Source organism: Oncorhynchus gorbuscha, linkage group LG21, assembly GCF_021184085.1.
Source record: "Oncorhynchus gorbuscha isolate QuinsamMale2020 ecotype Even-year linkage group LG21, OgorEven_v1.0, whole genome shotgun sequence".
In the NCBI taxonomy this organism is placed as follows: Eukaryota; Metazoa; Chordata; class Actinopteri; order Salmoniformes; family Salmonidae; genus Oncorhynchus; species Oncorhynchus gorbuscha.
In genome coordinates, this window is record NC_060193.1 from 14142970 (window position 1) to 14160486 (window position 17517).

At 42.5% G+C, this 17517-nt stretch overlaps 1 protein-coding gene and 1 long non-coding RNA gene across 2 annotated transcripts in view; one reads left to right on the forward strand and one right to left on the reverse strand.

The window, feature by feature from the left end:
- On the forward strand, positions 1-9853 carry LOC124007801. The gene is made up of 3 exons (XR_006834011.1): positions 1-35; positions 173-223; positions 9199-9853. It is a non-coding gene; the product is annotated as an uncharacterized LOC124007801 (long non-coding RNA).
- The window catches only part of LOC124007785 (zinc finger protein 354C-like), a 16330-nt gene continuing 4815 nt past the window's right edge, over positions 6003-17517 (reverse strand). Inside the window, exons 3-5 of the mRNA XM_046318545.1 lie at positions 17193-17268; positions 14488-15300; positions 6003-6950 (exon numbers count right to left, since the gene is read on the reverse strand). Of these exons, the coding sequence (XP_046174501.1) occupies positions 6547-6950; positions 14488-15300; positions 17193-17268 (1293 nt within the window). The 3' untranslated portion in view covers positions 6003-6546. The remainder of the gene's footprint in view (positions 6951-14487; positions 15301-17192; positions 17269-17517) is intronic.

The following is a 17517-nucleotide window of genomic DNA, read 5'->3' on the forward strand; positions in this document are numbered from 1 at the left end:
CAGGGTCAGTCATTGCATTTCAAGAGCCAAGATAGGTAATAACTTAGCAACCTACGATTAGAAACCATTTCATGTATACAATACAAAGGTTGTACTTTCAGATGAACCTGATTTCAGATTAAAGTAATTGATTCTCTGAAGTGTAAATGTGATATAATGCATTTCTTTCCAGACTCGGCCGTGATTCCCACAAAGATATAGAACCTTCTTCAAACAGACAAAGGTAAGAGTAATGTCTATTTTCCATGGAATATTTTATCTTGGTAGGGAATATCAAATGTACTCATTGAAGTTAGTCAATCAATTCTGTGTGTTGTTGACTATGAACGATTGACTAACTTTACACTCAAGGGAATTGGCCTATATGGACAGGGCACAATTTCTAACCGAATCAATGTATTTATTTATTTGAGATGGACAATGCAAATCAATGAACTTTTCTGTAAATGTGTCAGATTTTGTCAGCTGGCTAGTTTTCAGCTGTAGTCCCCGGGGAGATATATATGTATATATATATAAAACATTTAAAAAAGCTTCCTAAACATTTCACATAACAACCCCCCCATAGGTTCTCAAAGTAGGGTCCGTGGACAGTTAGCAAGAATATAAAATATTTAAGAAAATTGCTCTGCCCCATGACAAGATGTGTAGAATGGCAGGAAATTGGCTAGAAAACGGCAACATTTTCTCTCCAATGGTAAGACGCAAATGTTCCTTGCCTGGGCCCTAAGACATAGTTCGTCCGGCCATGCTCCGCAAAAGTGATATTAAAACATACATCCAGGATAGTGTTAAGGCTTGTGTTAATAAACATTTGTTGAAGCCCCAAAACCTATTCCTTCCATTTTTGTCATTGTTAAATTTCTAGACTTTGAAAGTAGAATGCACCCTTTCAATGACCTCAGTCACTTTCTCCGGACAAGAGGAAGACAATAAACGTGTCCGGATGAAGCATCCAATGATAGCTGATCAGTGTGCCAAGTTACTGGCTATGTCCAGTGTGAAAAGGGGTGCCACAACAATAAACTTCTTGGAGTACTTTTGTAAGGCAGAGGTGCCACAACATTTAGTGGCCGTCATCAAAGACATGCTAACAAAGAGGGAAATCACAGAAGCAAAAGCACTAGTGGACGAACAGCAGACCGCAGAAGAGGAAACACAGGATTCCTTTTCCAAACTGATTCAAGATATAAAGAAGGATGAAGGATTAGCCATGTGTGAACACATTCTGAAAGAAGCAGTGGATAAGTTTGGGGCAAATCCTTTTTTCCCTCAAGCTCTAGCACACCTCTACTACATTGAAATTCAAAACTACGAAAAAGCTGAATATTGTGGTTTAAAGGCTAAAAAGAGGGCTCCCAACAATTCCTTCATCGCAGATACTCTTGGGCAAGTTCACAAGGGCAATTTAAGAAAGAAAATAGGACACACACCGTGTCCACCTGCATGTGAGATTTTGGAAATAGCAGGAAAGGCTATAATCGCTTTCAAAGAAGAGGAGAAGGCTGCAGAAAAAGAAGTGGAACTAGAATCAAAGAGTTTCAATGACAGGGGAAGCTTTGGCTATCTACAAGTGGCTAACTATCTTCTTGAGGCACTCACAACGTGTGATAATAGGTGGAAAGACATTCTCACAGGGAAAAAGCAAACTCCCTACATAGCTGATGATTTTCCCGGAGGAAATCTCAATGAGTATTTGCCTCTCATTGCACAACTCAAAGACGGAGTGAAGAAAAGGTATGAGTTCTTTGAAAAGTACCTGACTTACTCAAAGCCCAAAATAGGAAAAGAGGAACCAGGGTGCTTCCATGATGATGTTATCGGTTGCTACCAGAAATACACTGGAATGATGCCAATCAGCTTTCCTGGACTGCTCTCATGTCTTGATCAAGAGATAATTGATCCTAACCTGCAGTGGATGGAACAGCACTACAGAACAATCAATGGTGAAAAAAGGTCAGATGCCCAAGCTACTCAAAACTACATTCTTGTCAACATCCTTCTGAGCCAAAGGGGAGTAAGACGTCAAACGAGAACCATGCCTCTACAAACCTTACAAGACATGCTAAAGAAATATGTCAGTGAACAGATTGACCAACCCACTGAATTTCATCTCTTGGCTTTGATGTTGTTTTGGCCTGAGGGTGGGGCCACCCACAACTTTCCCTATGAACAAACCATTGATCTCCTGAGAGGGTCCTTTGAGTGGGACCTCAGTATGTACTTCCGCTCCAGGTACCTTGTTCCATTGTTCCTACTCGGAAAGGGTCAGGGTTTAAGCAGATTGGTCCACAAATCAAGAGTGGACATTCTGATCATGAATAATCTTTCCCCAAAGCAGAACAGAAAACTGGGTAAAGTGTGGAGCAGTGGAAAGATATGGGAACTTGAAGCAATCAAGGATCGTCTACTTAGGATCAGGGGCGTGGTCAAACAGTATGAAATATTCCTGAACATTGCAGACAACAGAATCAAGATTTTCCCGGATCAATTGGCCAGCATTCGGAATCCTGGACCAGTTTCGTTCTACCTTGGCATCAACATCGGAGGACCTGTGGCCTTCAACATCAAGTATGAGGCCAAGTGAAACATTAACATCTGAGAAAATCTCAAAGTCAGTCTACCATGTTAGACATCCAAACAGTAGAGTCTAACCCACTGTATATATTTCAGCATCAACAAAATGGTGTAGGGATCTTTCCTTATTATACCTAGTTTACTTATTATACCTGTAACAAGCATGTGGTAGCATGCTTGTATTGTGAGACCAAAGACAAAATAAATAAAGTGACATGTAAGGGGAAGTTGTGAACATGTTATTGTAATATCTTTGAAATGTTGACATGAATGTGTTTATACTGTATTATGTGATCTTGAAATGTGATAACTACAGCACTGCATTGTAAAAAAGAAAAGGGCCAGTAGGTAGCCCAGCTATCTGAAGGGTGTTCAGATCCTGACAACAATTCCCTACTGTTGGGCCCTTGAGCAAGGCCCTAACCCCACTGCATGCTTTCTACATAGAAAAGCTGCATTGCAACTCTGTGTATGAGATGTGTCCTATCTGAGGGAGTTGAGCAATCAGAGGACAAATGTTCACTGTAACACGAACAAAGTTGCATTGTATGTGTAATCAATCACAGCATAGACCCACCATTTAATTTAATGCGTAAAAGAACAATGTACGGTTTGATATGAAAAGCTGACGTGACACTCATAATATTACCAATAAAAGTAAAGTACTTCAATTAAATAAACCAGTTATTTTGCATACTTTACTCCTATATCTGATGTCAATGGTGCAACAAAACAACACAATTACAAGTCCATATACAGTGCACTTCAAAGTATTCAGACCACTTGGATTGACACATTTTCATCTTAATATTTTATCAATGTATTTTACCTTATTTTTTTTATACTGACAGATTGTTGACCAAAAAAATAAAAAAAGACAAATCTATTTTAAGTCCACTTTGTAACGCAATGTGATGAAAACAAAGGGGTCTGAATACTTTTGCAAGGCACTGCATCAATGCATGAATCTGTGGGAGAAACAAAAATATAGCAAATGATAACTGAATAATTATGATCAAATGAAAGTAAAGAGTCAGTGTCCAAACATCCTCCTGACAGAACAATTAAATATTACTCCAAGAACTTCCTTCCACCAAAGAGTACACATGAACATGTATTTGGGTTCAATCACTTCAACAGAAAACATTGGCATCCGCAGATGGTGTTAGTGTATTTGTCTGAAAGAGACATTTAGTATGCTAGCTAGTAACTACACTACAGTATAGTACCATATGATCTGCCTAGGTAGGGTCAGGAGTGCTTCAAACATGGTTTGACCAGAGGAGTATAATACAAAGTAGGATCAAAGCCAGCTAACTTTGATAAAACCAGAAATAATTATTTTATCATTGATAAAATAACTTAAGATATGCATTTTTGGTTGTCGAGTTAAGTAGACCATGCTCATCTTTCAATTTTTGTTTTGTTATTTCAGAATATTTAGGCAATTTAGCAGGTTTACTCCTTGAGCCTGCATTGTAGTATAGCCCTCTGGACATCTAGGGCCCAGAATGTTTTCCTGATCAGGAGAAACTGCCTCAGTACCTAGGGGAATGTAAATGTCATACTCCTCGAGTCCTCCGTAACAAAACCAATTGTAGGAGAAGGTCAAAGTGGAGGGACCTCTGGCTTTCTCATCCAATGGATTTTGAGAAGGAGGCACGGAGAAAGGACGTGAGGAATATGGAATTGAGAATCTCACATGGTGTTCTATAACATTATCAGTGTATGAGTACAACGAGGTGTGTTATCCATTGTTGTAAGGACCATAGTGTTCATAGTTATAGGTCAGCCATCTTAGGAAGAGGCATGCAAAACACTAGTTTCTAATGGTGCGTTCAAGACAACAAGGTCAAATCATGACATCAGTGATCTTAAAGGTCGGTTCTAGAAAGAATACCGTGTTCCCGACTTGGAATACCGTAAAAAAAACTGACACGGAAAATGTGTTTTGATCACAATTTCCCAGTTGTCTTGAACGCACTGATATCTGACATTTCCGATCTCCGAATCGGCATAAGGCTTAGAGTATGCAACAACCAGGCAGGAAAGACCTTTTCTCAACATCCTGGCTCATCATTCACTGTGTCAACAGCATCCAGCTCTAACCTTTCTCTCACGTACACACTTTGTTTTCAAAGTCTGTCAGCAAGTGGTTTTCCTGTGTACAATATGAAACATCTAAATGGATCTAACATGTTTTGAAGGATGGATCTACAACATATTGAAGGACTTTACACATGGTCATAGCTTTACAGTTGAAGTCGGAAGTTTACATACACTTAGGTTGGAATCATTAAAACTTGTTTTTAAACCACTCCACAAATTTCTTGTTAACAAACTATTAGGGCATCTACTTTTGTGCAAGTAATTTTTCCAACAATTGTTTACAAACGTATAATTCACTGTATCACAATTCCAGTGGGTCAGAAGTTAACATGCACTAAGCTGACTGCCTTTAAAAAGCTTGGAAAATTCAAGAAAATGACAATATGGCTTTAGAAGCTTCTGCTAGGCTAATTGACACCATTTGAGTCAATTGGAGGTGCACCTGTGGATGTATTTCAAGGCCTACCTTCAAACAACTCAGGGCCTCTTTGCTTGACATCATGGGAAATTCAAAAGAAAATCGGCCAAGACCTCAGGACATTTTTTTTTTTGATCTTCACAAGTCTGGTTCATTCTTGGGAGCAATTTCCAAACGCCTGACGGTACCACGTTTATCTGTACAAACAATAGTACGCAAGTATAAACACCATAGGACCACGCAGCCATCATACCGCTCAGGAAGGAGATGCTTTCTGTCTCCTAGAGATGAACGTGCTTTGGTGAAAAAGTGCAAATCAATCCCAGAACAACAGCAAAGGACCCTGTGAAGATGCTGGAGGAAACTGGTGCAAAAGCATCTATATTCACAGTAAAACGAGTCCTATATTGACATAACCTGAAAGGCTGTTCAGGAAGGAAAAAGTCACTGCTCCAAAACCACCATGTAAAAAAGCCAGACTACAGTTTGCAACTGCACATGGTGACAAAGATTGTGCACTTTGGAGAAATGTCCTCTGGTCTGATGAAACTGTTTGAACATAATGACCATTGTTATGTTTGGAGGAAAAAGGGAGGCTGGTAAGCCGAAGAGCACCATTCCAACCGTGAAGCACAGGGGGTGACAGCATCATGTTGGGGGGGTGCTTTGCAGCAGCAGGGACTGGTGCACTTCACAAAATAGATAGCATCATGAGGCAGGAACATTATGTGGATATATTGAAGCAACAGCAAGACAGTCAGGAAGTTAAAGCTCGGCTGCAAATGGGTCTTCCAAATGGACAGTGACCCCAAGCATACTTCCAAAGTTGAGGCAAAATGGCTTAAGATAAAGTCAAGGTATTGGAGTGGCCATCACAAAGCTCTGACCTCAATCCTATAGAAAATGTGTGGGCAGAACTGAAAATGCGTGTGTGAGCAAGGAGGCCTCCAAACCTGACTCAGTTACACCAGCTCTTTCAAGAGGAATGGGCCAAAATTCACCCAACTTATTGTGGGAAGCTAGTGGAAGTAAACAGCTGAAATATAACACTCTACTATTATTGACATTTCACATTCTTAAAATAAAGTGGTGATCCTAACTGACCTAAGACAGGGACTTTTTTTTACTACGATTCAATCTCAGGAATTGTGAAAAACTGAGTTGAAATGTATTTGGTTAAGGTGTATGTAAACTTCCGACTTCAACCGTAGTTGTAGATCTCTAGATAACACGAAGGCCGCCTACACTGCATCCCACTAAAGTATTCTATCCAGAATCTTCTACTATTCAGTCTTTCACTGTATTGGGGTGGTCTTTCACCTCAATGTCTTTATGTCTGGATGTCATGTGTCGAGTTCTTCCGCCCCTTGTTCCCAGAGGGAGCAATATAATACAAAAGTAGTGTAATACAAAAGGGAATAGGGTACCATTTTGGACGTGTTCTAACGGTTAAGACATCGGCCAGGGTGTGGGTGTGCGGTGGCTATGTGTGTCTTTAAGTTCTTTAGCACCCTGTATTTTTTCCTACAGAGGGTGCAGCCGAAGGGTTTCTCCCCTGTGTGAAATCTCATGTGGGTCGTCAGTTTCCCGTTGCACCGGAACTGCTTCCCGCAGTCTTTACAGTGGTACGGTTTCTCACCTGTGTGGGCCCTCTGGTGGTGCTTCAGATTCTTCCGGAGCGAGAACGCCCGGTGACACTGGGAGCAGCAGTACGGTTTCTCTCCGGTGTGGATTAAACGGCGGTGCCACCTCAGCTTCCGTTTCCGGTAGAAGATCTTGCCACAGTCCCAGCAGATGCGCAGAGGACGGTGGCAGTGTCCCACCAGCCGCAAGTCCTCAAGCTTCACTAGGGAGAATGAGATAAAATAGGATAAAATAGGTTTATGAATGCAAGACTCCAGTAATTTGTAAAGTGGGAAACCTGGCAAATTTGGGAAAGTTACCAGAATTTTGCACCCCTGGATAAGATAAGACAGGACAAATTATCCACTGGGGTAAAACTGGGGCGGCAGGTAGCTTTGTGGTTAGAGCGTAGGGCCAGTAAGGTTTGCTGATTCGAATCCCCAAGCTAACAAGGTAAAAAAAGTCATTCTGCCCCTGAACAAGGCAATTAACCCACTGTTCCCCGGGTAGGTGTTATTGTAAATAAGAATTTGTTCTTAACTGACTTGCCTAGCTAAATAAAATAAAAACTATACATTGAACACAACACATACAGGTCCTTCAGAAAGTATTTATATCCCATTTTGTTGTGTTTCAGTCTTCATTAGATTAAGTCAAAACTGTATCTCGGTCACTGAGGAACATTCACTGTGTAAGCAGCTCCAGTGAAGATTTGGCCTTGTGTTTAAGGTTATCGTGCTGAAAGATTAACTCATCTCCTGTTGTCTGGTGTAAAGCGAACAACCAGTTTTTCCCTCTAGTCTTTTGTCTGTGCTTAGCGCCATTATATTTATTTTTTTAAATCATGAAACAAGCCCAAGTACTTAAATTACAAGCACACCCAAGTATTACTTTAGTGCCTTGTTGCAAACAGGATGCATCTTTTGAAATATTTTTGTTCTGCACAGGCTTCCTTTTCACTCTGTCAAATAGATTAGTATTGTGTAGTAACTACAATGTTGTTGATCCATCCTCAGTTCTCATATCCAAACTATTAAACTTGGTTTTAAAGTCTAAAGTGAAAGTGAAAAAGTGAAAGTGAGACAGATTTTTTGTTTGAGGAATCTTTGAGTGTTATGATTCAAACAGGAACTGAGGAGCTGTTTCTGCAAAACTCCTGGACAGTCTGTGGTGCAACATGGCGTTGGTGGATGGAGCGAGACATGATGTCCCAGATGTGCTCAATTGGATTCAGGTCTGGGGAACATGCGGGCCAGTCCATAGCATCAATGCCGTCCTCTTGTAGGAAGTGCTGACACACTCCAGCTACATGAGGTCTAGCTGGGGAGGTCTACCAACCGCCCCAGCATATGGTCTCACAAGGGGTCTGAGGATCTCATCTCGGTACCTAATGGCAGTCAGGCTACCTCTGGCGAGCACATGGAGGGCTGTGCGGCCCCCCAAAGAAATGCCACCCCACACCATGACTGACCCACCGCCAAACCGGTCATGCTGGAGGATGTTGCAGGCAGCAGAACGTTCTCCACAGTGTCTCCAGACTGTGTCACATGTGCTCAGTGTGAACCTGCTTTCATCTGTAAAGAGCACAGGACGCCAGTGGCGAATTTGCCAATCTTTGTGTTCTCTGGCAAATGCCAAGCGTCCTGCACGGTGTTGGGCTGTAAGCACATCCCCCCCCACCTGTGGACGTCGGGCCCTCATAACACCCTCATGGAGTCTGTTTCTGACCGTTTGAGCAGACACATGCACATGTGTGGCCTGCTGGAGGTCATTTTGCACAAAGGCGGGGGTAGCGTTCCTGCTGCTGGGTTGTTGCCCTCCTACGGCCTCCCCCATGTCTCCTGATGTACTGGCCAGTCTCCTGGTAGCGCCTCCATGCTCTGGACACTACGCTGACAGACACAGCAAACCTTCTTGTGACCAAAACATCAGCCAGGAAGCATAGGAACTGAGAAGTGGTCTGTGGTCAGCACCTGCAGAACCACTCCTTTATTGGGGGTGTCTTGCTAATTGCCTATAATTTCCACCGGTTGTCTATTCCATTTGCACAACAGCATGTGAAATTTATTTTCAATCAGTGTTGCTTCCTAAGTGGACAGTTTGATTTCACAGAAGTGGGATTGACTTGGAGTTACATTGTTTAAGTGTTCCCTTTATTTTTTTGAGCAATGTATATATATATATATATATTTTTTTCATGTCAGATTATATTTTACATTTTTTTATTCAAATGGAATAGAGTAGAACAGCAAACACACACTTGGCCACTGCCACTGCGCCTGCTACTCCTCTCCATTTCCATATGAAATAGCCACTGGCTGCTGTTCAGGGGAGGGCAGGCCCACAACAATGGCCGGAGTTGAATGGAACAGCACTTTACCTTAGTGACCGTTTCCTCTGCTCTATACAATACATATGTTTACTTTGTGATGATAAAAGGCTCATACAATTTTTAAAATGTTCTTTCACAGTGATAGTGACTCCGACTGGGAGCCCCCGTTGCCAAGCTGCCCGCTCTACCTGTGCCCCCGTGGTGTTCATATGCCACAGTTCATTACTGCAGGCATGACTGTTCCTCAGGGCCAAAAGAGCACAGCATGGAGGAGTCGTGTTCTGTGTCGCATGAACTGCACCACTTGTTCAGTTTGCCTCTGCTTTACATCAGAAAGAGACTGCTATGGGACATGGCACAGGCAGCAAAATACTGTGACGAGGACTTCCAAAGGGTGTATTGTTTTTTATTTTTTTAAACATTTTTTTTCCTAATATTTTTTTAAACATTTGTGTGTGTTAGAATTGCTTTTTTATATGTTGTATATAGTTATATGTCATTTCACCAATTTGGCCACTTGGGTACATTTGGGCAACTTGTGTGGGACACTTGGGTGACTTCATGCTAAATGTCATGTAGCTCCACCCATTCCTGAAGTTATCAGTCTGAAACTTTGCACACCTACAGTTGCCCTCTTGTGTTATCCATCACAATTCTCCAGCATCCTATCTGACTGTGTGGCTATTCTAATACATGTGAAAGATGATACTACAACAATAAAAGACAGAAAATGTATGCTCTTTCTTGCTCTTTTCTTGCACCAGATATACTGTGTTAGACTCTCCTACCTTCTATTAACATTTCCACAAACTTCAGAATGTTTACATTCAAATGATACCAAGAATATGCATATCCTTGCCTCTGGGGACTGAGCTACGGGCAGTTAGATTTGGGTATGTCTTCAGGCGGAAATTGAGAACAAAGGGATGTAGCCATAACAGGTTAAACAGCTCCTTGCGCGTTTCTCTTCAATTGTTTTATCCATTTCAATAAAATAATTTTCCAGCTGGTCAACAATTTGTTATTAAACCAATAGAACATGTTTTCAAGGTTTGTCGTTCTTGACACAAACCTGTGCACCTACTACCATACCCTGTTCAAACACACTGAAGCCTTGTCCTGCCCATTCACCCTCTTAACACACATGCACAATACATGTTAACTCATTATTTTAAAGTGTCTAGACCTCTCCTCCCCTTTATCTACACTGACTTGAAGTGGATTTAACAAATGACATCAATAAGGGATGATAGTATACCCCTGGTTAGTCTGTCAAGGAAAGAGCAGTTGTTAAATGGTTTGTATGCTCCGTGCCATAAAAGTATTCACACCCATTGACTTATTCCACATTTTGTTATAGCATTCATTTGAAATCTATTAAATAGATTTTAAAAAATAAAGTCAAAGTGAACTCCAAAAGACAAGCTGAAATATCTTGAGTCAAGTATTTAAGGGAATACTTTAGCTCCCCTAATTTCTACTGAATGTGTAAGCTGCTCACCTGTACATTCTGACTCCTTTTAGAAGCAAGAATTACTTTGTACCTCCAGCCAATCACAAGCACTATTGAGACATTGCAGACTTTAACCAGATGTTGGTAATCTCCTTAACATGTCCTTCCATAATTTACCTAAGGACGAACAATCTTTGCTTTACAATCTGATAACTCAAGTCCTTATTCATCCTGCTGATAAGGGTGGGTCGGTTGTACTCATGGACTGGACATCTTATGTAAATTACTGTCATAGACAACTGCTTGACAACACCTTTTACAAGAAACGCATAAGTGACCCCACTTCGCAATTTCAGAACATTATCTACCACCGTCCTAGATAGGCAAGTTCTGGTCAAATCACCAAAATAAGAACAACCTTTTGGACATTCAACACCCTAAAATTGCCACTTTCTATACTTTGTCAAAATTACACAAGAATGTTACAAAAACCTCCAGGGCGCCCTATTGTTACGGGCTTTGATGCAGTAACGGCTCCCTTATCAACTTTATTTATTAGACCACTTGCAGAACAGCTCCCTTCCTTTGTAAAGGACACTAGTAGTATCATCTATATTATTGAATCTCTTGATCCTCTCTATGATAAAACTTTTAGTTACTTTTTGATGTGGGGTCGTTATACACTAATATTCCACACTCGGCGGTATTGAAGCAATGGAACATTTTCTTCTGCAACGTGACCCTAATGAAATACCTTCCAGTGAATGCACTGTAACATTGGCTGAAATAGTACTCTCACACACACGTTTCTAAAGGATTTCTTTATTCAGACGAAGGGTACTGCTATGGGACCCCATATGGCTCCTAACTACACTAATTGTATGTGGGTTACATGGAAACAGTCCATTTTCAATCCCTTCAAAAATATCAACGTACCAGTTTCCAAAAAGTAATGTTAGAAATTACAACACTTTTCGTTCTATGGAGGTGTGATGCAAAATAGATCCAGGCATTCCATGCTTCTCATCTCTTGTTTTGAGCACCTGATATTTACTATGCAATCTGACACAAGTCAAATCAGTTTCCTTGATCTGCTGATTTTGTGTGATAATGTTCCATACACTGATCTTTACAGGAAACCTACTGACTGTTTGTTGAGGGCTGATGGTTGTCACCCGCTTCCCTTGAAAAACTGTTCGACCTACAGCCAATTGTCGAATCAAAAGAATTTGCAATAGAACTGTCAGATTGCGACAGAAATATGGCTGAGACACAAAGAACACTCAACGAGAGAGAGTACAAAAACCGTTTGCTTAATACAGACATTGAGAATTTTAAACAAGGAGACATCTTTCAAGGATAGTATCCCAAAAATAAGCATTCTAACTACCCGCTACTCAAAGTGCTCTGAACAAATTAAAGCAATTGTTCAAACATTGGCACATTCTAAGATCCGATGACAGTATCCGTAATGTGTTTTTGGACCCTCCCTTGATTGGAATCTCACAGGGCAGAAATCTCAGAGATCAGTTGGTAAACTCTGATTTACCACTTCAAAATATCCCTTCACAACATGTATTTGCACCTCTACCGGATGGAAACTAAAAGTGTAATAGCTGCACTCAATACAATGGCACTTGCAAATGTAGAGCCTGCAAACACCCAAACAGGAAAATAGATCCCAATGAAAGGTGTTATGTGCTCCACTAAGGCAGTATTTTTGTACATAATGCTTCTGCAACCATCTCTTATGGCAGAAAAGAGCTTCTGGATATCAGGACAGCGATCACTCACCTCGGATTAGACAAAGATTTTTTCTACAACAACCAAGACACGCAGGACATTCTCCAAAAACCCGGCAGGGTCGACATCCCCGTTATTTGCAAGAGGAAACGACGCAGGTACAGAGGACAAAGAGCCGGTTGCCTCGTCGGGACCCGCAGAAGGCGAGTGGGAAAGCCGCACCACATCAGTCACTGGCGTTATCAATAAGCGCACCGAGGACGTCGTCCCCACAGTGACTGTACGTACATACCCCAACCAGAAGCCATGGATTACAGGCAACACTCGCACTGAGCTAAAGGGTAGAGCTACTGCTTTCAAGGTGCTGGACTCTAACCCGGAAGCTTACAAGAAATACTGCTATGCCCTGTGACGAACCGTCAAACAGGCAAAGCGTCAATACAGGGCTAAGATTGAATCATACTACACTGGCTCCGACACTAGTCTTGTGGCAGGGCTCACTAACTATTACAGAATACAAAAAAGGGAAGCACAGCCACGAGCTGCCCAGTGACACAAGCCTAACAGACTAGCTAAATCACTCCTATGCTTAGCTAAATCACTTCCATGTTCGCGTCGAGGCAAGCAACACTGCGGCATGCATGAGAGCATGAGCTGTTCGGGACGACTGATCTTGCGTCGGCTACAGGTCAACATACACAAGGCTGTGGGACCAGACGGATGACCAGGACGTGTGCTCCAGGCATGTGCTGACCAACCTGCAGGTGTCTTCACTGACATTTTCAACATGTCCCTGATTGAGTCTGTAATGCCAACATGTTTTAAGCACACCACCATAGTCCCTGTGCCCAAGAACACAAAGGCAACCTGCCTAAATGACCAGACCCGTAGCACTCACGTCCTTAGCCATGAAGTGCTTTGAAAGGCTGGTAATGGCTTACATCAACACCATTATCCCAGAAACCCTAGACCCACTCCAATTTGCATACTGCCCCAACAGATCCACAGATGATGCAATCTGTTGCACTCCACTGCCCTTTCCCACCTGGACAAAAGGGACACTTATGTGAGAATGCTATTCATTGACTCCAGCTCAGCATTCAACACCATAGTACCCTCAAAGCTCATCGCTAAGGATCCTGGGACTAAACTTATCCCTCTGCAACTGGATCCTGGAGTTCCTGACAGGCCGCCCCCAGGTGGTGAGGGTAGGTAGCAACATATCTGCCATGCTGATCCTCAACACTGGAGCTTCCCAGGGACAGCCTATAGGGAAGGAGGTCAGAGACCTGGCCAGGTGGTGCCAGAATAACAACCTATCCCTCAATGTAACAAAGACTAAGTAGATTATTGTGGACTACAGGAAAAGGAGGACAGAGCACACCCCTATTCTCATCGACAGGGCTGTAGTGAAGCCGGTTGAGAGCTTCAACCTGCTTCAACCTGTGTCCACATCAACAAACTAGAATGGGCCAAACACAACAACTGCCTGGATCTTTAATTTAAAGACCCTTGCTCCCTTCAAGGTCCACGTTGAGACCGATCTGAAGTCATTCTTGTGTATTTTCTATTCATTGTTAATGTTTGTAGGCCTATGTAGCCAAATTGTATCTATTATCATATGCTATGCATTCATGTTTTTGTATGTTCTTATATCTGAGAATATACCAATGATGTCAATCCACCCGGTCATGATTAGACACCTGTGTGCGTCCTTTGACACTTCACAAACTAGTGACCCACAGCGTTTGTCATGATACCCTGATGAAGACAGCTTCTGTTGAAACGTTGGTTATTACATTATTGCATCTAGGCTCCTAGAGTGTACAGCTGTGTTTCTTTTTCAAAAACTGCAAACACAGTAGCGTTCATGCTCAGTTTCCTGTGTGTATCAAGAATGGTCCACCATCCAGACAACTGGGAAACAAGAATCAACATCCCTGTGGAACGCTTTCGACACCTTGTAGAGTCAATGCCCCAACAAATTGAGGCTGTTCTGAGGCCAAAAGGGGGTGCAACTCAATATTAGGATTGTGTTCCTAACGTTTGGTATACTCAGTGTATATTGCACAAATGAGAAGGGAGTGTTCTTTCTCAATTCCTTGCATACTCACCGCCTTCTCAAAACGCATTGGAAAAGGTCAGAGGAGGCTTGGACTTCCTCATCCAATAAGGTTGAGGAGGCGAGGAGATCCGATTCAAGGAATTGAGAGTTACAGCATGGGTAAATACCTGAACAGGTTCTCATCTGCTTCTCTAGCTCATGGGGTAGTAGTGATGGAGTGGAGGGGGTGAGGGGAGAGTGGTGAGGTGATATGGAGGAGGTGGCTTGAAGTGCTGTGAAAGTGGTGTCACAGCCTTTTCTGCTTCTGGTCCCGCTCAACACTGGTCCCCCTCGGTCTCGCTGCTCTTCCTTTGCTGCTGGGTTTAGTATAATGCTTGCTTGTGTGGCCTCATGTACATTGGGCTTTACTTGGGTGAGAATGGGCTCTTGTAGCGTGCTTCGTTGTGTTGTTTCTGTAATGTCATTGTACCGTTGTGTACTTGGTTGTGCAGTATGCCGGACCAGCTCAATCTCCTCCTTGACTTCCGCTTCTTTGAGAGCAGCACCACTGATGTCGTAGTCAGTGAGTGCTTCCAGGTGTCCCACAGGTGTTCTAAGCATGGGTTCTGCATCTATAATCCTAAGGATGTTGGCTGGCTGTTGCTCCGAATCCACCGGCGTGCTGATGGCAATGGGAACAGGCTCCAGTTTCCCACTTTCTAATTCCACTTTTTTTACTGGGCCGACCGAGATAGGAAGAGGAAATAGAAGCCATTTCAGGGGCACTGGATGTGGGGCCTGGGAAGAACCCACCTGCACCTCCTGTTCAGTCAGTCTGTCTGTCGGGGAGTTAAACAATACGGTGTCATTTGAACACAGTGACAGGGTGGTGGTGGCGGTGGCACTGTCTTCAGTGTGTATGCAGTGGGGGTCCGAGACCTCTAAGGATGTTGATGGTTCAAACGTCAATTCAGAGACAAGACATTCATATTCTTGACTCTCTGGAACAAACAAAGAAACATACTGTTGGCCTCGTAACATTCATCTTTTTCATATCAGTGAGAAACAAAGCACAAATATTGCCCTCCAAATGCACTTAATACAGAAACCTATACAGTGCATTCAGAAAGTATTCAGATGACCTTTCCCACATTTTGTTACAGCCTTATTTCAAGATTAATTACATTTATTAAATATATATATACAATTTAAAAAAAGATTACATTTACAAAAGTATGACGCTACAAGCTTGGCACACGTGTATTTAGGAAGTTTCTCCCATTCTTCTCTGCAGGTCTCTCAAGCACTGACAGGTTGGACGAGGTGAGTTGCAGTACATGTTCAATTGGGTTTGAGTCTGGGCTCTGGCTGTGCCCCTCAAGGATATTCAGAGACATGTCCCGAAGCCACTCCTGCTTTGTCTTGGCTGTGTGGTTAGGGTCATTGTCCTGTTGGTAGGGGAACTTTTGCCCCAGTCTGCTCTGGAGCAGATTCATCAAGGAACTCTGTACTTTGCTCCGTTCATCTTTCCCTAGATCCTGGCTGGTCTCCCAGTCTCTGTCACTTAAAAAAATAAATAAAAGGGCATGATGCTGCCAACACCAAAGCTTTACCGTAGGGATGGTGCGAGGGTTCCTCCAGACGTACTGCTAGTCATTCAGGAAAAATAATTCACTCTTGACTTCATCAGACCTGAGAATCTTGTTTCTCATGGTCTGACAGTCCTGTAACTCCAAGCAGGCTGTCATATGCATTTTACTGAGGAGTGGCTTCAGTCTGGCCACTATCATAAAGGACTGATTGGTGGAGTGGTGCAGAGGTTGTTGTCCTTCTGGAAGATTCTCCCAGAACTCTGGAGCTCTGTCAGAGTGACCATCAGGTTCTTGGTCACCTTCCTGGCCAAGCCCCCCCGATTGGCCAGCTCGAGGAATAGTCTTGGTGGTTCCAAACTTCTTCCATTTAAAAATGGTGGGGGCCGCTGCGTTCTTGGGCACTCTTCCCCAGATCTGTGCCTCGACACAATCCTGTCTCAGACGATTCCTTAGTCCCCATGGCTTGGTTTTTGCTCTGACATGCAATGTCAACTCTGGGACCTTATATAGACAGGTGTGTGCCTTTCCAAATCATGTCCAGTCAATTGAACTTACCACAGGTGGACTGCGATCGAGTTGTAGAAACAGCTCGAGGATGATGAATGGAAACAGGATGCACTGGAGCGCAATTTCAAGTCTCATAGCAAAGGATCAGGATACTTATGTAAATAAGGTTTTTCATTTATGAGAAATAGATTGAGGAAAAATATTAATTTAATACATTTTAGAAAAAGGCTGTAACGTAACAAAATGTGGGGAAAGTCAAGGGGTCCGAATTCTTTCCGAATGCACTGTAGATGATTGTTGTTTCACACTGGCTGCACTATGAATGTCCCAATGGCAAACATGCATAAAGATGGAGGAATTCAGATATGTCATCATCATTTTAGCACTATCCACTGAGTTGGTAAACTACGTTGCGTGACATGGTTCAATAAATATCTAAATAATCTACCTTTTGCGGCAATTAGGAAAAAACCTCAAGATAGAATTGGGATCATGTATACGGTGCTAATGAACATACAAATAAATTATAAGGAGTGTGATGTACACTACGGCAAACTTAGGCAAACGAGTCATTTGTGGTAAGTGCATGAGGGCCATCATCTTTATGCACCTCTACTACTGGGACAATAAAGGCATGACTTAAATTCTTTCCATCCACTACTCTGTCATTTCAATAACTCAAATCCAACGCATTTTATAAAGCCCTTTTACACCAGAAGTTGTCACAAAGTGCTTTATGGTTACCCAGCCTAAATCCCCAAATAGCAAGAAATCCACTTGTCTGGTCCACTTACTTTGCATGCTTTTCCCAATGCTGTCACCCTCCTCGAAGACACCAACCTTCACCACCTCCCAGTCCATGTCCAATCTCTACAGGCATAACAATGAATATACTGTTTACTTACATTAGCATTTAGATACTGCTACAGAAGGAAACTACTGACACTAAACATTATAGGGGCCATTAAGTCAAATGGTCCACTAAAAGGGAGGCTGTGTTTCACACACAATCCAGAGCATTCTAACCACAGAACTAGGATGCGCAGAACGGGATTCCCCATTCAGGTCACTGATGCTGTTCCGTTTCATTCATTCCATCTTTTATTTTAACCATCTCAC